Source organism: Ceratotherium simum, chromosome 37, assembly GCF_057802395.1.
Source record: "Ceratotherium simum simum isolate JZ-2026a chromosome 37, ASM5780239v1, whole genome shotgun sequence".
NCBI classification, from domain to species: domain Eukaryota; kingdom Metazoa; phylum Chordata; class Mammalia; order Perissodactyla; family Rhinocerotidae; genus Ceratotherium; species Ceratotherium simum.
The window spans coordinates 24779700-24803946 of record NC_141936.1 but is presented as its reverse complement, the minus strand read 5'-3'; the positions used below and the strand labels follow the sequence as shown (position 1 = coordinate 24803946).

Sequence of the window (24247 nt, the reverse complement as noted above, 5' to 3'; positions counted from 1 at the left end):
GGTTTCTCTTTTGATAAGAAGTCATTTAAAAGATGAACGAGAAATAAAACAGTAATTGTTGGACTTTGGAAAATCACCGGGAATTTTAGAAAGTTTGATCGCTGTTCACTAATTTGGGAAGGTAAAAGAATCCACTTAAGGCAGAGTAAGGTAAATCCCATAAATGTCTACAATAAACACCCTGGAGGTTCAAATGTGGAAGAAGATAACCAGTCAGAGGAAACTAAGATAGACTTCTTGGAAGAGGTAATCCTTGAAATAGGATTTCTAAGACTCAAAAAGGGCTAGGATTGGTGAGTGAGAATCTTATGCAGGAACAAGCTATCACTAGCAGCAGAAGCAAAAGAATCAGGTTGAGAAGTACCTTGTGTGTATTATTGTGCTTGTTTGTGAATCAGAGTAGTGTAGTTTGGTGGAAGAACACTGGAAACTAAGACCAGAAATTATAATAATAATGATCACTACGGATGAATAAAGCTGTGCTGAGGCCTAAGCACATAGTAGGTCCTGAAATGTTTCTCAGTCTGAAAACATAGCCTTTGCTAATGTCTCAGACAGACTTTATGGATCTGATGAAGTTCATTTACTGCCAACTAATTTACCTAAGTATATACCATTTCTATTAATTCCTGCAGTGGAAAACAGAGTTTTGCCATTATTGTTGTGCTTTTTTGTTTTTTGTTTTTTGATTGATTGCCCTTAGACAGACGAGAGAGAGAGAGAGAGAGAGAGAGAGAAAGGTTTTTTGTCATGCTCCACCCTACCCCTGAAAAAATAGCCATGAGCATGATAATTATGGCTAAAGGATAAGATCAATGGACTGGTAAAGGCAGACTTATGTTGGCAAGATTTTTTCTTCACTTGGTAGGAAGCTGATGGGTCACATTTTAGGTCTTTGATCTGCTTAATTGCTTGCCTAATTGTGTGATGGTTATCAGTGACGTATTTTTTTTTCCTGAAAAAATCTCTTCCTCAAAATGAGTAAAATAATCACTTTAATGGAAAAAGACTTAAAATTTGGAAATCACCTAACTGTAACCATAACTTGCATGGGTTTAGCATTACTCTTCGTGCAAGCCGTTTTGACTTAATTGTTGATGTATTTTTAAGGTTTCATTACTTTTCAGGTTTAAAGTAGAGTTATATTGTTATATTAATAAAATATAAGGCAGCTTATTTGGTAATTGAGGACTAATTTTTTAAGTACTGGGAATACTCTTTCTTTTAGACTGTAATTACGGCTACGTTCATTGTGGCAAATTATGCATGCATTATTTGACCTTTAAACCCCATAATAAAATCTGTACATTACTGTTTTGGGGCTTTTGTTTAGTGGCACAGATATTTATATAACCAAAATCTAAGTTATATTTATAAGAAAAAAATTTCTCTGAACCTCTACATTTTTTAGAATCCACTTTCTCTTAATGGTAAGAAACAGAGAATATTTTAATGGCAGAAATGGGACAGGATATAATTACTAAATGAGTTTTAAATTCATAATCAAACATTTGTGTTCATTTCTATAGTCTTGTAAAATAGGTCTACATCACATAATCTCTTTTGAGGTTAATGAAATACGAAAGCAATCTAACATTCCATATAATACATGGGTTAATTGTGGGTTTTGAATAATTTTGTCCTAAAGATTATAATTTTATTTTTCTTGAATTCACAAAGCTTTAGAATCTTATGAAATATAATTCTTTCATATGAAGGAGCATCTACTGGATTAGTAATACAAGCAAGGGACTGAGAACTTGATCTGAATAATGTATATCATTATCATGGAACATATATTGCACACTTATGTTTTGTATATTTTGAAAGGAAATTTATTTTCTTGACAGTCTCCTCAGAGATATTTGGTGTTTATATATCTTTTCTTTTATTTTGTTTTTATTTTCGTGATTTATTTAATAGTAAGAAACAAGATGTATATGTTTTTTACCAAAAAAAATTATATATACAATTTGTGTATAAGCATTCAATTCTATTGCATATATCTTGCCACTTAGATAAGTTTACTAAAGAAATGAATTGTTAAAAATAGGAGATGACTATATGATGTTTAATGCATCGCTTGCCAAAGTATTATTTTGTTAATATCCAACACTAGATATTGTGGAACGTTTGTGCATTGAAAGAGGAGCTATTAATGTAGTATGTTCATCTCCTTCTGTATATGAACTGCCATTGAATGGAGAGGTAGACATTTCCCTGATGTTAATATGTAAGTTTTCTGTATTTCCAGAGGAGCTGAAAGGCAAAACTAATTTATCCAAAAAAATATTTTTTAACATTATTAGAGATGTTTATATAGAATAACATTCATCACCACTCTTCACTGTCTGTTAAACCAGTAATTCTCATGATTAGCTATGACAAAGATAGAGAAAGGGTATATTACTGTTGTCAGAAGAGGGAATAGAAAACCAACAATTCTCTGTTATATGCCCGCAGCAAAGTACTGATCAATAGTTTCGGATCTTTTACAGCCTTTGCCTGTAACCTAACTTAGAAAGAAATCCATAGAGATAGTTCTTTAGGTGGGTTGGTAGGAAGCAAGAATCCATCAATCACTTCTTTTCATTAGAGTCTACATTTCCGGTGAGCATTAAAAGACTGAAAACACCAGCAGATAACCATCTGGCTTTTTCCCCCTCCCACACTAAGCACTAGATATAGACCATCATTGTTACATACGTTTGAGGGCTTCAGGTATTAAAGAAATTGAAGAGATACTTTAAACCCAATTATTATGTGATTTAAAGTTAGAAAAATAAATTAGTTTAGAAATTTGAAAGTGATTCGTCAGTGTGGAAATAACAAAAATCATAATAAGAACAAACATTCAATTGAGCACCTAATAAGTGACAGATGCTTCCCTAAGTGCTTTCTATGTGCTTTAATTTAAATTTTATTTAATCCTCAACATTTATCTTCTACAAACTAGGAAATAAATGTACAGACAGGTAACTCAAGTGAGCTGTTCCAAGTATGGAGAACGTTATTTTAGAAGTCTTAAGAAAATTATAGTAAGGAAAAGCCTTGTTTCTTATATATCTCAAGAAAGCTTATTTTTCTACAAGCAATTTCTAGGAAAAAGCTGATTTTTAGAATTTAATATTTCATATTGTTTCAGAAATTGTTTCATAAAGCCAGTCATAGAGAACCAGACAATCCATGGAGACTAAAGCCATGCAGTTGGCCCACGTTAGTCAGAACCATCTACAAGTTCATCAAAGCAGCAGCAAACCTGGAAACACAGGGCACAGTAGCAGCTACCTAAAAGCTATGAGGATCAGATGCAGCATGCCCCAAGATCACGGAAACTACGTTATTTTAGTCTTCCAAATGCTAGTGCTTGTCGTTTTCTTCAAGATTTGGAATTCAGAGAGCTAATTAATACACACCCTTTTTCCTTGATCAAGCTAAGAACTCATTGAGAGCTAAACACAAGACTCTGAAAGATGGAGATAAATATTAGCTTTTACCGATTACGGTTAGATTAGATGGATATTTTGATATGTGGCCACAATGGGCTTTCTACTACTCCACTCTTTCAAATAGGCTAGCCTACTGGGGGAAAGATAATGCTGAGTGATACCTGGCTTACACAGAAGAGCTGAAAATGTGTGTTCACTGCGGGCAGAATGATCCAGAGAAGAGAAAGAAGCTAGAAGGAGCCGAGCATTGTAAAGCTAACTCTTTACTCCAAGGTTGCCATGCAGCCACACAGATAAGTTTTTCCTGCATCCTCAGAAGGAGTGAATGATGGGGTGGACAGAGGCCAGGAGTGCAACCTTTAAGGGAAAATCCTCATTAAAAACACAAGGCCTGGTGAGAGGCTTTCCTCTAACAATCTTTTATAATTACACTAAAAATTATAACTATAATTATAATGTGGAAATTGTAATGATGTTATATAAAGCGTCTGTAAGAGTTGTGGCTTGTTCCTAGTTCAGAGCAGCAGGTGTGTGTGGCAGTAACATTAGGAATAAGGAAGCTAAAGCCTAAAGGTGAAGGAGCTGGTTGCCTTCTAATTGCCGTCCTCACCTCTTCAGACGGTCAGAGAGCAGAAGGTTAGAACAGGGAACACTCATTTTGCGTAAAGATTTTCCACTTCTCTTGACGTTCCCAGCAACTCAGTAGCATGACTGAATGAAACCTGAAATAGCATATGGGCAAAGCTAGGTGGGAGGGGTTTCCAGTGCAAGAGTTCTGCCTCAGCCAAATTAACACTCGAAGATCAGATGGAAAACATGAAGTCAGAAAGAAAGAAGAACGAAAATTACTGGGAAATTATGGTAATTGGTAAAGAGGGACTACAGTTGATAGAAAGGAATGAAAACAATGATTTCAGTCATCTCTGATTTCTAACAGGACGCAGGGACTGACAGCAAAATATTCTGACTGGTAAAAGATTATTAGGCCACAGAAAATTAATTCACATGAAATTTGAAAAATGTATCATTTTATGTAATATTCACCGTATTTACCAGTTTTCAGAAGACAAAATTAAATGCCTCAGATTACAAATCCAATAACACAGAAAGGATATTTTATTTCTCCTCATTTTGTTGATTAGTGAAATCCTGAACTCATCGTAAATAGTGAATAAATGCTAATTGATTATGGATAAGGTGTAGGCTCTAAGAGACATAGATTATTTTAAAAATTAGTTTTAAATATTCAAAGCTATAGCCAAGTTTTTACTATATTTATCAATGGAGAAAAACACTGTCATAAATAGTAAATACTTTTTGAAAACGATTTTTAGTTATTCATCTATATGTTATATAACTCTTTTTGAACTTGACTTGCTTTCCAAATTAAAGGTCATCATAGGATAATAATAAAATAATTTTACATTCATAGCAATACAGATAAATTGAAAATACAGAAAGAAGCGCCAAAAGAAAGAAGAGCCAAAATATACTGAGTGGCAGTGGAGAGCGAGCACACACACAAAATTGTGTTTTTCACAACGCACATATAACGTGGTACATATCCAAGTGGGAAGTCCCAATGTCCGATGACTGTGACTCTAAATGCTATGATTTATACAATAACTTAAACTCTTTTCTCTTGTTCAAACTGCAATAAAAAACAAATGTACATGATATTAAGCGGAAAAACAGTTTTTAAATTGTTAATATTTTATTTTGCTTTTCTATATCTAGTTACATTCTTAATCATAATGAACACAAAAGGTGATAATAAACTCAAAGTAATATATACACAAGAAATTTTTTTATTTCAATAACAGTAAATGGGGAAAATGTAAAATGAATGTTTTTTCTGATTCTAAAAAAGAAATATCTCAAATGGCACAAAGTATTATAAAATAATGCATCTGTATCATTTAGTATTTTTCATCTTAAATTTGTGTAAAAAAAAAAAATCCATAAGCCCTCAGTAATAACCCGTAAGTGTTTAATGCTCAGACATCTGAGGTAGTTGTCTAGGCAATTCTGCTGTTTGTAGCTGGGGTGGTGGTTCTTCTGGTCTTGGCTGAGCTCCCTCACATGTGTGTGGCTCAGCTGATCTGGTATGGGGTGAAAATCAGGACATCTTGGCTCTGCTCCATGTGTCTCTCATCCTCCGTCAGGCTAGGGAAGGTACATTGCTCTCATGCCAGTGATAGAGGGCTGAAGGGAGAGAGAACCTAGTCATTGCAAACACTCTTGAAGCCTTTTGAGTGTGCCACATTTACTAACGTCTCACTGGCTAGTGCAAGTCACATGGTCAGTCCCCTATTCAGAGTTGGGAGAGTTACCACAAAGTTACGTTGCAAAGCAATTAAGTGCAGGATTGGGTGGTGGTAGAGAAAATAGCAATGGTCTCAAGAGCTGATGTTTATTTATATTATAGTAATTTTTTTTTTTTTTTGAGTAAGTTTGGCCCTGAGCTAACATCTGTTGCCAATCTTCCTCCTTTTTTTTCCCCCAAAGCCCCAGTAGATAGTTGCATGTCATGGTTGTACATCCTTCTAGTTGCTCCATGTGGGACACCGCCTCAGCATGGCTTGATGAGTGGTGAGTAAGTCCGTGCTCGGGATCCGAACCGGCAAACCCCAGGCCACGGAAGTGGAGCACGCAAACTTAACTGCTATGCCACCAGGCCAGCCCCTTATTTACGTTATATAGAATTAAACAAATCTCAGAGGAGAAATAAATGTAAAATTTGACTAAAACTATTACTTCAAAGTTGCAACTGTATCAAAAGACCCAGTTTATTATTATTATTATTTTTAAATTATTTTATTGAGATCATATTGGTTTATAACATTGTGTAATTTCAGATGTACATTATTATATCATTACATTATATATTATTACATATCAGTTTCTGTGTAGACTGCATCATGCTCAACACCAATAATCTAGTTTTTATCCATCACCATACATATGTGCCCCTTGACCCCTTTTGCCCACCCCCCCACCCCCTTCCCCTCTGGTAACCACTAATCTGTTCTCTTTATCCATGTGTTTATCTTCCACATATGAGTGAAATCATGCAGTGTTTGTCTTTCTCTGTCTGGATCAGTTTGCTTAACATCATACCCTCAAGGGCCATCCATGTTGTTGCAAATGAGACAATTTTGTCTTTTTTATGGCTGAGTAGTATTCTATTGAAAATATATATCACATCTTCTTTATCCACTCATCAGTTAATGGACACTTGGGTTGCTTCCACATCTTAGCTATTGTGAATAATGCTGCCGCAAGATAATAGCGGTGCATAGATCTCTTTGAATTGTCAATTTCATGTTCTTTGGATAAATACTCAGTAGTGGGATAGCTGGATCATGTGGTATTTCTATTTTTAATTTTTTGGAGAAATCTCCACACTATTTTCCATTTTGGCTGCACCAGTTTGCCTTCCCACCAGCAGTGCATGAGGGTTCCTTTTTCTCCACATCCTCTCCAACATTATTTATTTTTTGTCTTGTTAATTAAAGCCATTCTGACAGGTGTAAGGCAATATCTCATTGTAGTTTTGATTTGCTTTTCCCTAATAATTAGTGCCATTGAACATCTTTTCATGTGTTTGTTGGCCATCTGTATATCTTCTTTGAAAAAATGGCTGTTCATATCCTCTGCCCATTTTTTGATCAGGTTGTTCATTTTTTTTGTTGTTGAGTTGTATGAGTTCTTTATATATTTTGGAAATTAAAGGACTGGTACAACTCAACAACAAACAAGCAGACCCAGTTTATTCTTAAGGATATTTTTACTTTTATCAATGTTGCTAAACAAAAATAAAAGAAAAATAGTTTTCATAATTATTCCCAATTGTATGTATTTTTATATTGGAGCCATATATTTTTGTCATAAAGAGAATAATCAAAGGTTATTTGGGGGAAAAATAGCTACACAAGGCAGAACATAATCATAGTCATAGTCAGATGATTTAAGTGAGGTAAATTCATCTGTCAATTCTTTTTCACAAGATAAAATATATCAAAAACTATCATAAATATACAAAAATTTCTGTGATTCTTAGAGAGGTTGAAAGTTATTGTTTCAAAAATTAGTTTCATATCTATTTTTTTGGTAAAGAGAGCTTACCATTGACAATCAATTATTTTTTAATAATCTAATAAAACCAGTTGAAGCCTGTTTGGAAAGATTTAGAATATATAAATACATATATAATATATTATGGTACAGTATAATATAATATACGTAATATTATATACATGTAGTATATGTGCCTTTGCCCCTGCTGAAATTACCTGCCTAAAGTGCCTAAACAAACTCCTCTGAGAACAAGATGCACCTCATCATTTCATTGCGGAGGAAAGTAAAATGGTTTATTTCACATCCCTTTCTTTGCCTACAGTTTTCTGACTTAATTACAATGTTCTTGTGTGGTTCAAAACTGATAAAAAAATATCATTAAGAAAACCAGACCATGGCATAGAACTGATTTCCATCTAGAATTGTTTGATTAATTTAACAAAAAATAATATAATTATAATTAAGATATTAATGGATCTGTTATTATCAGAAACAACTGATCTAATACAGTGAGACCTCATCATATTAGACTTAAAATTTTAGAAACTATAATTTCATATTCCATGAAAGAGACTACATGTTTTGGAAGAAATTTAATTCCTTTGTTACTCACTGTAAGACTGTTTTAGTTTTCTATTGCTGCTACAACAGAATACCACAAATTTAGTGACTTAAACCAACGTCAATTTCTTATCTCACAGTTTTGTAGGTCAGAAGTCTGGGCCGTCCCACTGAGTCCCCTGCTTAGGATCTCACTGGGCTAAAATCAACATATCGGCAGTTCTGGGCTCTTGTCAGGAGGCCCTGAAGCGAATCCACTACCAGGATCGTTCAGATGGTGGACAGAATTCAGTTCTGAGTAGTTGTAAGACGGAGGTTCCTGTTTCCTTGCTGGCTCTCAGGGTGGGGATAGTCTCATCTTCTAGAGGTTGGCCATATTCTGTGACTCATGTTCCCTTTCCTCCCTTTTTAAGGCCAACGAGGTGAATCAACCTTCTCATGCTTCGAATCTCTCTGACTTATACTTCTGCCTTATTTTTCTTGCTTTTAATGGCTCCTGGGATTAGACAAGACCCTTCAGTAGCTTTCCTTACTTTAAGCATATTCACAGATTCCAGAGATTTGGGCATGGACATCTTTGGGAGACAATTCTGCGTACTACAAGGACTCACTAAATATCTACTATATGAGAAATAGCTGCCAAAAGTATTTAAAATAATCATTGGAATAGTTAAACTTTATTGAACACCAGGCATTAAGCTTAACATGGTTCATGAATTATCTCATCTAATCTCCTGTATGAGTTAAAGAGACTTATTGTCCCTATTTTATGGAAGAGGAAACCAAGGCTTAGGTATCTTTTCCAAGTGCCAGGTCCAGGGTACACAGACCACAGAGTCTTCAGGGTAACTACTATATAGAGCTCCATTGCTTAAACTATTGCTGTGATTGTTTTAGCCAAAAAAATATATATATTTTATCATAACATCTGAAATCCTTTTTATTTTTGTCAAACTAATAACATTTATGCTATAAAAAATAATTTCCTTTTGGTAAAAATGTTCTAGAATAAGAATGATTTTTATTAATATATTTGCAACTTGGAGTTCAGAATTGTCAGTGCCTAAGTTTATCCAAAATGAACTAAAAAAGTATTTCCCGTGACTATCTACCCACATCACTCTTTTTTTCCCGTGTTTTACATATTGCTTCAGTGCACTAGCAATACTGACAAAGATGTGGGGGAGGGGCAGGAGGAGCAGCTGATCTGTTATATAAGAGGATGGAAAGCTAGCAAGTAGAGTTAAAATAAAATAAGTGAAGTTATTAAATCAGATGAAATTTTACAGGTCACCGAAACCTTGTACTGAGAAGAGATAAAGCAGAGTGTGCACAGGACCACAGACTCTTGTGTGTTCTTATACCTACATGAGTGAGGTAAAGAGGAAACAACAAGACCCTGGGGGAGTTTAAACAAGCAGGATAAAGGGGTTGATAAACACTCCAGCAAACACTTGCCCCCTCTCCTGGTTGCCATTGCGCTGAGATTCCCTTCCCTTGCTAAGGACAACAAAATGTTGAAACAAACAAGCTACAAACACACACACACACACACACACACCCAGAGAGAGGCATACATGTGCACATGATGCGAAAGTAACTGCAGTCAAGCCATATGGGATAGGGAACACTTTTGGGGTCTGCACTGCAGATGGTGAACCCCGCAATAAGGGAAGCAATTTGAGTTATTCATAAAAAGACAATTGATGAAACGATGTGCTTGAGAGAATTGGGAATGGTGCATACCTTTTATTTCTCCCACTGAATGTGGTGGAACTCAGGGTAGATAATAAGTCACGGAACTGAATATCTGTGCAGTTTCTCTTGGTCTAACTGGTTGTAATATTGAGCTGGATGAGAACAGATGCTCTAGTGCTTACTTGAGGTTGTAGCAGCTTGCCGATTGGATTGCTCCCTCTCTCCCTTTTCTAACCCAGAGTGCGTAGTTGGAATAGAACAGGGAGTCAATACACACTTCTTTATTTTTGCTTCTTTCACGTGGAGTACCTGGGAGATGTCAGCAGCATTTAAGACTCAGAGACAAATGCATGCGAATAAAATACAGATAAAGCAGGATCTCACTGATGGCAAATTTTCTGGACCCATTTCATGTCTGTTCCCTGCTATTCTTAATCTGGCATTAGTTGGACCCATTTCTGTCTAGTTGGTTCCCTCTTCAGGATTTATGACCCACAGTCTTCTGTGTTTATCTACTCTCACCTTGGCCCTATCAGCCACCTAATCCCGCTCCTTAAACTTACACTTTTCATTGCATTCATCAACTCGGGCTGTATACACCTGGTGGCCAACCATGACTTGAACTTGTTTGTGTTTTCTAGCAACTTTATTGAGATGTTTTTTATCATTTCATCAGTTCTTACTCGTGTCCCCTTCCTCCTACTCCCTTTCCTCTCCCCCCTCCACTGGAAACTGAGGGGGGCTTTCTCCTTACAGCTCTTCTTCAGCTTCTGTCTCTGACATCACCAGCCACAAACAGTCACTGAGTGCCACACTCAGAGATTAGTTCCCTTTTCTTGTCCCCATCAGTCCTGCGACATGGCCTCTGAGACAAATGAGGCCTGATGATGTGAACTCGTTGAGTCTTAGCACACCTCTTCGTGTAGAAATTGAGACCCAGAATGATTTAAGTAACTTATGATCATTTCAATATATCTCCTAAATTCCAAAACTTACTTAGTAAAATAGTGCTGAATTTTATTGAAGACTCTTCAATAATAAAACAACCATAAATAGTTAATTTTGGCTTTCTAATTTATTTATCAAATAGGTACCAAAAATAAGTTGTCCATAGTTAAACATCTTCACAATCATCACATTGGCTTGGTGGTTTCTCATAAATTGGGCCAAGTTCAGAACAGAATTCTGTACTATTCTTCAACATGTAAATTTACCTCAATTCCAAGTCTTAAGTAGTAATACTTCCAATTATTCCTAGGTTATATGTAGGTTGTATTTCTAAATATCCTCCTGGAAGAGATATTTTTATATAGAGCCTTTACTTTGGGGAAGTTTGACTTCAACTTAAAAAATCGTCTACTCTGTGTCACTATTATACTAAGGAGATGTGAAATGGAAAATTTTATATTCATGACTGCACAGAATTCTTGTAAATTGCTGAAACATGGAACAACCAAATAAACTTTGTTATTGAAATGGGTTTCTTAAGAACATAAATGTGTAATGTCACTTCTCAAACTTGTTAAACCATATAAATCTTCAGCGATTTCATAACCTGGAGCACGGTTTGTATAAAACTATGTAGCATAAAATGTTCAGCTGCTAAGTTAGCAGAAAGGTTCCAGGAGATGTGTTCATAAATCTGGAGATAGTTAACCTGTTTCATTGATCTTCCTCATTCCATTTACCAAAATAGTGGGGCCTGGCTTCCCCTGTTTTGGAGTTTATAAATTATATTTAGTTGTCTTGTATAGTCTGTGTATTCTGAAATAGCCTTTCTTTAACTTAATAGAAAGTTCAACAACTTCTGGAGAAAATGGAAATGATATTGTTCATATTAAGAGTGTCCTTTCCTAAGTTTTGTTTTATTAGATAAATAAAACAAGAATGAAGCAAAGGAGACAGGATAAATGATGCCACATTTTTGAATGTGAGGAAATAGAAACATAGTATAAGTCAAATGACTTTTGTTCAAGGCCATTGGTCCCCAGGTCTTAAGAATTTTCATTTGGAGGATAACTGTGAAATGGCCTGGCTTGTGCACTTACTAGGGCGGAAGCTCCCCAATCCCGAGAAACAAAGAGATCCAGCTGTGTAGATGAGGTGATGTGTATTTTGAAAGATTATTAGGCTACATATTCGAATACATGTTGACTTTCCATAAATGATGTTTGAGTTGAGTGTTGGTGGAAAATCTTTATGCATGTACGTGTATTGGGGGAATTAAAAATCTAAAAATACAAAACTGTAGATTTGTATTTTTCAACAGAGCATTTATAGAAGAGGTAACTAAGTAGTATTTTGTTAAAATAATAAAAATAGTATTACCGTTAGTTATAGTTGATTTAATTTAATTGCAAATAGCTAAAATTTGACTTTATTTAACCTGAAGACTTTTCCTAGAAAACAGATAATGTTTGAAATTAAACTAAAACTTTAGTTTAAAAGTATAAATGTGTACTATCTAATTTCAGAATAAAATGTAGAGTTTTGGAAAGTTGTGTGGAACTGCTTATTTATGTAGGGTGAGAAAACAAACAATTTATATCTTGTTAAAAGGGGTTTGGGTTTAGTCTGTAAACTGATAGTATGGATGAATGGTATGATGTTACCTAATGTGCGTGAATTTGTTCTTTCGATGAATGGACTTTTGAATCACAATATCTATTAAGTATCTACGTCACTGCTTAAGGCCTTTCCCCACAGATGAGCCAGAATACACATCCAGTCTTGCCTGCGTCTACTTCACTGATGGTTGGGATTAATGCTACCAGCCAGGTAGTGAGGCAAGGGGAGGACTATTTGGTACCAACTCACTCCTAATTTACTGTACATATATGATTGGAAGAACACTGGGCAAGAACAATAAAAAGGACTTTATGACTACACTCCAGGGCATTATTAATGAATCCATAAACTGTGAAAATGCCCCACCTATTTAGTAAAAGTGAAAGGAAGGTGTTACTTTTCAGATCCCGACAATATAAATCCTACTTAGCTTTGAATAACATCTATAATATCACAATTCTTAAACTTAAAGTGCCAGAGAAGTATTAAGATTTCATATTTTCACGTTTTCTTAGCTGACTTCTGAAAATAAATGAAACCTGATGTCTTATTTTGACAGATTTCTAATTATTTTGTTTTGTGCACACATTTGTTTTATGGCTTTTATTCCATTTTACTTTGCACTTTTTAAAGTACATTTAATTGTTTAACGTTCTTTTTTGGTGAGAATAACTATGAGTTGACTCTTCCTAAAGATAATGGTGAAAATGTTAATATACTAAGGTAGCATCTGTCATAATATGAGGAGCTGTTTGTTAAATGGATCTAAAGCCATTGTTCTTAGGTCACTACTGTACACCCCTAGCTAATGTTCTGGTTTCTTCTCTTGCTCCCCACTTTCTCACTTTCCACACAGCAGCTGGAGAGCTTTTAAATAATTATCAATCACACATCATTCTCCTACTTAAAACTGTTCGGTGGTGTTAGGATACATGTCAGTCTTCTTTTCTTAGCCCACGAGGCCCTACCTGATCCGATCCTTGCCTTCCTACCGCTCCTCCTCCGTCCTCCATGCAGTCTTCCTTGCCTGCTCTCTGCAGTCACCCTGGCCTTCCTCTATCCCTTGGGAACACCAACTCCTTTCAGCCTGAGCACTTTTACACGTGCGGTCACCTGTGCCTGAAACCACTTGCCTCTAAATTGTCCTAAAGATGCTTCTTCCTTCTTGCCATGCTGATCTCAGCTAAATGTCATGTCTTCAGTGAGGACCCCCCCAACCACCTCATTGAAGATAACATTCTCCCCCAAATCACTGTCATATCTCCATGTTACTTTTTTCTTATAGCTGGGTCATTTTGCTCAGTTATTTTATTGTTGCTGCTTGTTTCCCCCGTTCATATGTAAGCTCCCTGAAAGTGATCCCCCTGTCTGTTTTGCACACTGCAAAGGAGGCCTTTGATACATACTTGTAGAAATAATGAAAAAAAGCTTCATGTTAGAGTGCTTCGTAAATCCTGGTGTATAGCCAAAGATAAGATGCAAACATCAGCTGAACAACAGCCAGCCAAGTTTTTTATGTATATTTGTCCTAGTAAGCTGGATAAAAGCATATGTCGTGTGTGAGTGTGTGCTGTCCTCAAGGACGAGTGGATAAGTGGTCACCTAATGTTCATGGGGCACACATTTTGATATTGATTCTTTTTGAACCTACTGTGCATCTTCTGTGTTGGAAATAATTAGAGCCTGTGAACTGAAGTGAAGGAAACATCTACAATGCTGAATAACCTAAAGTGAAGACAGAGGCATCTAATTAGTCTTTCTTGTGACAATCTTTTTTTGGATTAATATTCTTCTCTTTGAAAAGTCTAACAGTGCTGTTTATGTCACCGACTCTACTGATAATTAATAGTGTTCGCCATACACCTACGCATCTTCCCTCCAAAATATCTCTGTGTAACGCCACTACTGGAAAGAACAATTTCAATTAGAGAGGAGACCTTTTGAAGTATTATAAGGAGTGTGTCCTATTATAAAAGAGAAAATCTCTGATAGAACATAATATTTTATGTAACATGCCTGGTACATTGTTTAACAAAACACTCGATGGATAGCTCATCAGGACATGACTTAATTAAGAAGCAGGACTAGTGTTCATCCACATTTTCTTTTTTTGAATCCTTAAGATGCTTTCCCGTATTATTTTCACCTTAGTCACAAGCTTATTAACTCGGGAATGAAGTGACAGGGCCTTTGTCTTCGAATCTTGTAATTATAATTAATAGTAAGTTAAAGGGAAGCAGAAAACTTATATTCAAAGTTTAAAGTACAATGACTTTGTGGCACTTAGGGCAGCTGCCAGGAAGATATTAAGTAAGGGCTCATTATTCTTATTAATTAGAACTTCGGGAAGACATCTTTGAGAATGAAAGGCGTTTTTTGGTTACAAGAAGGACACTTACTTGGGGACAGAGCTTGAGGAGAGGAACTATGCTGTCTTCATCTCAGTATGCCCAGGGACTAGAGGAAACCTTCCTCCATTGCCAGCAACTCCTTTGTGCCAGTTGTATACATGAAGGCAGGGATAGGAGTCAGTGTGTACAGGCTGTCACTGTTTCCCTCAATGTGTTCCTAAGAACAGTATCATGACAGAAACAACCACAAAACTTACCTACGTTCATTTGTGAAAGTATTGTATATGGGGCTGCATTTTCATCAGAGGATTTAACATCAAATAAAGCACAGCAATGTCCTATGTCTATCAAAACCACGTGGAAACACCATTTTTCTTTAAATATCTACAATTGTAAGTACTAAATTTACTACCCATGATCTTTAGAAGAGGCAGGTATGGATTACAGAAGTTACCTACATGAAGGGCCAGGTTACAATGAAGTGCAATCGTGTTGAATAACAGTAACAGCTAACAGTCATGGAAAGCTGACCACGTTCAGGTATTGTTCCAACCACTTTCTATATATCAACTTATTCTATCCTCACAACACAGCACCCCTATGAATCAATTTTATTATTCCCTCCTTTTCACAAATCAGGAACCTGAGGCTGAGAGGTTGTACGATGTAATTAGCTAGTAAGTAAATTGTAGGCCAATATTCAAAACTAGCCAGGCCGGCCTCAGGGACCCTGTGTCTCTGAACTATGACAATGTTACTGACTTTTCATTCTGTGTCTAACACTATTCTAAGTCCCTTATATGTATTTACTTATTTAATTCTCAAAACAAACCTATGAGGTCAATACTATTTTCTTCCCATTTTTCAGAAGAGGAACCTGAGGAAAAGGCTGGTAACTTAACGTATCTAAGGATTCCTAGAAAGTAAACACTGGAGCAAGAGTTCAAACTCTTATTCTGGAGCCCACACTCTTAAACACTAGTCTGTCCCATGCCGTGCAAATGCTTTAGAACAGGGGTAGGCCAACTAGGGCCCAGAGGTCAAATCTGGCCCACCAGCTGGTTTTGTAAATAAAGTTTTATTGGAACACAGCCGTGCTCATTCGTTTATGTTTTGTCTGTTGCTGCTTTCGTGATACAACGGCAGAGCTGAGTGGTTAGGGAAGAGACTACATGGTCCATAAGCCTAAAAGATTTACTATCTGGCCCTTTACAGAAAAGTTGTCCAACTTCTGTTTGAAACCATAAGTATTTCTTTCTCAATCATCTTTGATCCATCCCTCCACCACCCTGAACCTAGCCAAAGCCCAACTTCCAGAAAATGACAAGTGACAATAGTTACAATCTTTGACACATCGTTAGAAAATGACAAAAAATGATCAGCTCTTTAGGAACTTCAAAATGCATCTCAATAAATCCCCCAGACAGAAATAAGACAACATTCAGCTTGACTTCTGCTCCTGTTGTCATCTAAAAAAGGAAAAGGCAATTGAGGCTCTGAGCTCACCCCTCTGAGAGACGTCATCTCTGGAGACAGTCCACTCAAATCCACCCTCGTTCTGCCACTTCCTGGCTTCATGACCTTGTACAAATCATTTACCCTCTATGTGCCCCAGTTCCCCCACCTGCAAAGTGGGGATAACGGTCGACCTAACTCGTAGGTGTATTGTGACCATTAAATGAGTTAATTTAAGCAATTTGGGCATCAGGAACTGACTCCTATAAGGTATTAGTTATTTCTCCTACTCTTCAGCTTCTTCAAAAAACTGATTCAGAGATAAGCAGAGTGATACAGTTGAGGCCTGAGTGTACTGGGGAAATTTTCAATAGATTAAATTCCTATGGAATCAACGCTTATTAAATATCCTTCTACAATTAACCTTTACAAAGTGCTCTATGAAAATAGGTGGATAAAAAATCAATGCCCTCTGACAACTTGAAGTACAATATAAGGCTTATAGTATTAGCAGAAGAAAGCAAACTAAAGATCTTATTAAGTGCAACATGTAGACATCAGCACAGAGGCTTTATGTAGAATGTAGGAGAGGTGCTACTCACCTGGTTTCTCCTACAACACCAGAGCATTTTAATTGGAAAGAGTAGGATCCTCTAACCCCTTTAAGATGATTATGTTAGGCGGCACTCAGCTCTATATCTACACTGACAATTCCTAGATGTGCTCTTTAACGCAGGGTTTAATAATGACCAAATGACTTAAGTATTTTCTGGGAGTGATAACATCTCCAATCCCTGCAATAAGAATTATTGATGTTTACAATCACACATATAATAAATAAACTATGAAAGACTGATACTAAGTAGAAGTAGCTAAAATCATGAGCCTTAAAGTCAGACTGTCCTGGATTCAAAGTTGTTTGAATCCACCCATTACCAAATGTGAGCTTGAGCAATTTACATAATAGCTCAACCTCTGCTTATTTAGTCATAAAATAAAAGAAGTAATAGTACCAAAGTAAATCACTCAGTCAGACATTGGACAATCATTTATTGAAACATCATTGTTATTACTATGTGCCAGTCACTGTTGGGGTTGAGTATACAGCAAGTATTCAGCAAACAGACAGACATAAATTCCTGCCCTCATGAGCTCGCATTCTACTTGTTGTGAGTTAAGCTTTTGGTACTAATTCTGGTGCACATTAAGTTTTCTAACAATGTTAGATATCATTACTGTTAATTGATGACGAAGAGGAGGAGGGAGATTTCAGATAGCAGTGCCCCATGATGAAGTTGATAATAACACTGAACTTCTGTATCTGGGGAAATATTTCTGGTCCATGGCCTTTACCCTGTGATCCCCATCTTGATCATCCCCCACATGGAGTGACTTAAGCTGGGATTTACAACTCTTGATTGGGGATCTTTATCACTATGACCCAGTCTTTACCGACGCACTTATTCGGTGACTAATTCAGTAACAAGTATTTATTAATCAATTGTTAGGAAACATTAAATTCCTTTCTCTATATGCTGGAAATATTTCTGTTCAGTTTAAGACCATTTCATGGATGAAGTAAAATATCATATTCTTTAAAGAATAGAATATCAGTGTTGGACTGAAATTTGTCCAGAATGATTAGAAAAAAAGTCATTTATAGATGAGAGATATTAAAAAAAAAAGTCAGCATTAGAAAAGGAGTATATGGGCAAAATGATCAGTCCATGTGAAAAGGAAGTAGAAGTTACAGGTGGTATGGAGGAAGCCCCAAAGTAGAAGAGATCAGAAGAGTCTGGAAAAACACTGATTAACCACCAACGGGTTTGTGTTTGTATTCTTTCCCTAAGTTCTACAAATAGCTCCCTTCACAAAAGTCATTTTGGAAACTTAGCTTTCAAAGTTCGTAAAGACATCAATGATTTCAGTTATCTTCACTTAAAGAAGGTAATTTATCATCGAGTCAAGTGTGCGTGTGTCTGCCAGGGATGCTGTGAGCCAACATACATCATACTCAGTAGCTCCAAGGATTTGCTTTGCCTTCTTATGTGTATTTGAATATAGAATTCATTTCAATCTGACATTTTTTACCTCTCCTCATATTTTTCTTCTAATTAAGTTCTATAAATGTATCCTCTACTCGGTTTGAGCTGTAATAAATTCCTTTCCTAAATTGGCATTCTGAAAGTCACAAACCAACATTATGATGAATTGTGAAATGAATAATTTCCCTTCTACTGTGTTTATTTTGAGCAGCAAAGTGCTGGAGAAAAATGAAACAGTCCTTCGCTAGGAAGAAGGCCCTGCTCATATTGGTTACATGCCTGTGAGTTGAATGTTTCCAACACTGATTGGCCCCAGCAGATTTCTAAAAGTGTATAGATATAATGCAAAATTTTGGGGTTTAAAGGTATTACTAGAAGGGATCCATAGTGAGAAAAGTTCTGCTCTCTCATAAGCCCTGGAATTACCCATGTAGGTATGGACTGAGATCATGACTTCTCTGGGAAATTGATTTCCTAAAATCCATATTGTAGAAGAAAGGAACAGGGCCATTCATAGAATGGACTGTGGGAGAAATGAATGTCTAATTTTTATTTTTTAAGTTACATTTGTTTTACTTCACTATATAGGCATGTAAATGCATTCTGTCTTTGATTTGAGATGGCTATGTTGAAATTGAACAATTTGTTGCTAACATTTAGGTGCGTAGTTCAATAGGTGCTTAACATTGGGCATATTTGTTCCCATTACGTTGTAAGGCATAGAGGAAACTCTGTATAAATAAGATTAAAGCATTGCCGTAGATAAAATATCAGGCATTAACCTTGTAAACTCTTGATTTTAAAATGGTGTAGCTCCAATATTTAAATAGCCACAATGATCATAGCCTGGCTCAAATAATACTGCTAAATGTGTTAATCATTAATTTTACATACTTCTTTCTCTTTTCCCTCTATGCCTTTATAGAGTGGGAATTGCCTTTTGCATCCTGAATTCATTACCGTAATTTGTGTACTGTGCATTGACTGAAGCCAATTTAAGTGGCATATTAGCACAGAATTTGAGCTCCTTCGCTTTGTGTGGATAGTGGGCCATGGAGTTAATGTTTCATTTATAATATTTATCATAGAATTATGATAATGTGGTTATGATTCATGATCTTTTCCTGGATAGTGCCTGATTTAAGATATACTGTTGTGTGAGAAGAACTTTGATTTTCTATGATAAGCGTGGCTACCGGTCCAAATATCCTAACACTAAATTATCATTGGCATAAATTTTCTCCCTAGAAGAAAAACCAGAATTGTTGTTTTCAAACCAAAATTAGACATGGACATTCACTTAAACCAACCATCTCATTTTGCAAATGAGGAATTTGAGATCCAGTGAAGTTAACTAGTTAATGGCGATCAGAAAGCTATAAGAGTTAGAGCTACGGCCAGGACGTAGAACCCGGCTCTTCTGACTTCTGAGCCAGCACTCTATGAGTCGTCCTGCCTTGCAGAAATGGGATGAGCACTGCCATTTCATTTATTCACAATGTAAAACCATTTGCTGTTATCTCGCCTTGACTCTCCTTCTTCTGTCTCCCTGTACAGCATCATCGTGCACCCCCGCAGAGACATCCTAGTCTCCTGTGGGGAGGATCGCCTCTGGAAGATGGTGGGGCTCCCCAAAGGCAACGTGCTTCTCACGGGATTCGGCCACACAGACTGGCTTTCCACCTGCTGCTTCCATCCCAGGTCAGTACACACAGCCCCCTGAATCAGCCTCATCTCTCCAGGAAGGCACTTGTTTACTCTGTTTCTTCACTCTGTTGGCTTTTTTTAAAAACCACTTTATTGAAGTATGAATAACACACAAAAACTGTACGTATGTAATGCATACAGCCTGATAAGTTTGGAGATAAGTGTACATCCTTTAAACCATCACCACAATCTATGCCATAAGAATCTATCATCTCCAAAAGTTTCCCCCCACCCACTGCATTTATTTTATTATTATTATAAAAACACTTAACATAAGATCTAGTCTCTTAGCAAAATTTTAAGTATACAGTACAGAATTGTTAACTATAGCCTCTTTGCTGTACTTACTCATCTTGTATAAATGAAACTTTGTACTTTGCTGGCTTTAATGACACTTTTCTCTCTGCAACCCCACGGCCACCACTGAATTTCGAAACATGTAGATAAATGCTCCTCTAGCTTTCATTATATTGACTTTAGATTGATTGCTTTTGATATTTGGTACATGTAAAACTTAGTCCTCATGCTGATGCATTTAACAAGAGTAATAAGCTTCCCAAGACACGCATTATTAACGCTCCTTGTACCCACAAGTCTGACAAGGCACACGGATTGCTAGTCAATAATGCATGCCAGTGTTTACTTTGCCTCTGTTAATCTAAAAGGTTTTCCTTTTAGAATTACTTTATTTACCAAAAAGGATCAGAAGGCAGTGATCAATTTCTTTAAAAATTCATTGACACTGAAGATATTAAATAGAACAAAGCAGAACTGAAAGCACCGAGCCTTGCAATTTTCAGAATTCACCGAGTTTTTGTATCCTAAAGGCCAAGGGCACAGAAGGAAAGATATTGTTAAACAGACACATACATTACTTCTGGTGGCAGAGAGCTTGGCACACAGTTGCTTGTGGTCAACTCCTGACCGTCTTCTCTTGCTCATTGTTATACTTTACGTTTGTAAACACTCTTGCATCTGGCTCTTTCTAACACTCTCTGGTCTAATTACTCTTGGAGACTCATAGTTCTTAGTGCAATTTCTAACCCATTCCACTGGGGTATTTTGTTCTTAATGGGACTCGATTGATTTATTTTCCTGTTTTCACAAAACTTTTTTTTTTTTTTTTTTTACCATCTTTGTCTTATCTTTGGTATGAATGTCAATGAAATTAGATTGAAATAAAAATAAAACAAATTGTTCAGAAATCTGTCAGTTAAATGAGAAGAGTGAACTAATTTTTTTTTAATTTTAATTTTTGTAAATCTTCTCAAAGTATAATTTATCTTTGGTACTAGGTCTTTGAACTCAATTTTCGAACATGTAGTGCATTCCGTATCTGGTGTACAGATAAACAGAGCCATGTCATCTCTCACCTCTTAGGAACATAAAGCTCATCTTGCAGAGACAACACAGTTAGAAGTGTAGTCTATCACTTTTGTAGCCGCTAGGCATACTAATCAGATTTCCATAATGCCCTGTTACCATGACAGCCAGGGACTCAGAGATTTTCTCATTAGTGCTTGATCAGTACACAGTCCTTTTAATAGATCTTCCTGTTTTCCCACTCAATTACTGAAATTAAAATGAGGTGAAATACATCATTATTCACTCATAATATGAATTTACATTCAGTACTTTCTTTGGCAGAATTGTAGTAAAATGCAACTACACTGTTTGCTTTTTTCTAGTGCATGGGATAAAAATAATGGGAGAAAATACATTTAACCATAAGCATTTTTACGTGAGAGATACTGAATAGCAAATGTTCTTTTTGTGGAATTAATGAAAAATAATAAATGATTATTAGAAACAATAACAAAAAAAGTTCTTTTTCATTTGAGGTAGAGATCAATTCTGAAAGAGTTTATATTTCAGACCTCAAACATTTTTTAATGCTTAATTTACGTAAATCAATACGGAAGACCATATACATATAATATACGTACATATATAACATTTATATCTTAAAAGTTGTTGAAATTGATGCTTTCTGAAATTTAAATTTGTAACAAGTGATTTTTATTTTGGCTTAGGTGATTGGGTCAGTAAAAAATATAGTTTATTGTTGAATAAAATATTTTTCCTATCTATCTGTATACCCATCTATATTTAAAAAATCAAGCGTAAAATAAATTTGATTCAAATATGATACTTTAAAACGTAGTTGGATCTTTGGTTAATGAATTCAATCATAGTCTTTCTCAGAGCCCAACTTTGTGATCAGCTTGATTCTGCTCCCTTGGAAGAGGTCCAGAGTGGACACACTATAATATTGACAACTGCCTAGTTCCTATGCTCTTCACATAGAAAAATAAACTCATACGTTTTCTTTATTGTATGTTTAATTGCAATTGCTCCTAGTTGGGTATTTTCTGTAACTTCCAGTTGCATGTATTCCTGATTACTATGATATTCGAGCCACTCTCTTCCGCCACAATGACATGACCCAGATTTCATTTGGGGGTCAATCCTACTTGTCAACTGAGGAAAAATCACAGCAATTTAAACAGCAGATATTTACTTGGGCAATTAGAATTGCAAGTCGAGAGACACAGATTCAGGCAGAAACCCAAAAATGTGTTCTGAGGAAGACAAAGGAGGCCACGGTTTTTAAAGGCAAAAAGAGCTAAATTATACAAGTTGTTTTGCAAAATTTGTCATTGCTGCTGGCAACAACTGTTACATCTTGGCTAGGTGTGATTGGTTGCTAAGGCCACCTCTAAGGCAAAAAGTTCTTATCTATAGAAGTAAGCGTATTTCTTGAAAGAAGGTCAAGGTGACAGCACAATTCAAAAGTTACATTTCATCTGGGTAGAGACGTGGTGGTCGTGCATAACTGCATTTTCTTAATGGCCTCCCAGCTCCATTTCAGAAGCCTTGACATATGTTACTCCATTTTGTTATCATGGTCCACGTATGACAGGGGTACTTCCTGACTGACCCTAATCAGTCTTCACTGTCCTCCTTCCGTTGCCATACCAGACATCTTCAATATATAACAACAAACACAACAGGCATAGTAATATTAAAATCAGACAAAGGAGGATTGACAGGTAAAAAATAAACTGAGAGCATAACTATCACTTGAGGATTCAGATGATGTGATGTTGAAATACATAAAACAAAAGGTTTTATAAATACAAGAAGATTCTGACAAAACCATAGTCATCAGAGTCAAAGATTTAAAAGTATCTCTCTCAGTTTTTAATCTGAAACTGGTACTTTTAAAAGAACGTAGAAAATGGAATTCAGTTGCATGCTTAAAAAATCAATAATATACAACACCAAGTAAGATGTATTCCATGCTTTTCAAGATTTGTACTTGAAAAGCATGGAATACATAAGTCATCCAAATATAAGGACATTGTATTGTAGATTATATTAATAAACAGATATTGAAAATTACTTTAAAACGATTGGATAAAAATCTAGCATCTACGCTTAAGATACCAATGTTTGCAAATATTGTTAAGCCCCACGTGTTGGAATTGACAAGGAGGATGGATCTTGGACCAGCTGGGAACTAAGAAGATCTGGGAGGTGAATGTAAAATCTGGATGCCATGGAGTTAGATGAATCAAAGAGAAATGGGTGATTATAGGTAATAGGGCAAAGTGGGGAACATAAAACCAAAAGGGCAAAAATACCTAAAACACCTGAAATCACGATAGGAGCAAGGCCCGTTTGTTCAAGCTCTCACATGTCTATGCAAGCCTAAGTACTTCTCCAGTTGAGGTTTGTTCTCAATAAATGTTAGCCACACTTGTTTCTTTTCCTTAATGACAATGATTATTATTATTTTTTTTTTAAATAGCTTTTTTTTTTAAAGATTTTATTTATTTATTTTTCCCCCCAAAGCCCCAGCAGATAGTTGTATGTCATAGCTGCACAACCTTCTAGTTGCTATATGTGGGACGCGGCCCCAGCATGGCGGGAGAAGCGGTGCGTCGGTGCGCGCCCGGGATCCAAACCCGGGCCGCCAGCAGCGGAGCGCGCGCACTTAACCGCTAAGCCACGGGGCCGGCCCGACAATGATTATTTTTTACCAAAATAGTTTCAACACTGACATTTTCTAACATTTATAACTCAAAAAAGAAAACATAAGTTGAAAACTTTTAACTACAAACATTATACAGATATTATACAGGCAATACAACCCGAAGGCATTTAAAAACTCTTACTACAAAAATGTCAGTGTCCCAAAGGCTGTATTATTTTAAAATAACGTTATACACACAACTGATCATTGTTATCTATTGCTTACAGTAGAACTGGCTTCGTTTGTATCGAAGTTTAAAGGATTTTTGTGTCAAGACACTTTTTAGGAATGATA

At 36.1% G+C, this 24247-nt stretch overlaps 1 protein-coding gene across 7 annotated transcripts in view; it reads left to right on the top strand.

The window, feature by feature from the left end:
• LOC106800079 (sperm-associated antigen 16 protein-like) overlaps window positions 1-24247 on the top strand; it is a 780587-nt gene that overhangs the window by 288631 nt on the left and 467709 nt on the right. For 6 of the 7 annotated variants that reach the window (XM_087424871.1, XM_087424872.1, XM_087424874.1 and 3 more), the window contains exon 2: window positions 19765-19908. In XM_087424871.1, coding sequence (XP_087280997.1) covers window positions 19765-19908 — 144 coding nt within the window. Of the gene's footprint in view, window positions 1-18388; window positions 18489-19764; window positions 19909-24247 lie in introns of those variants that run through there. The other variant, XM_087424873.1, reaches the window with a different exon arrangement.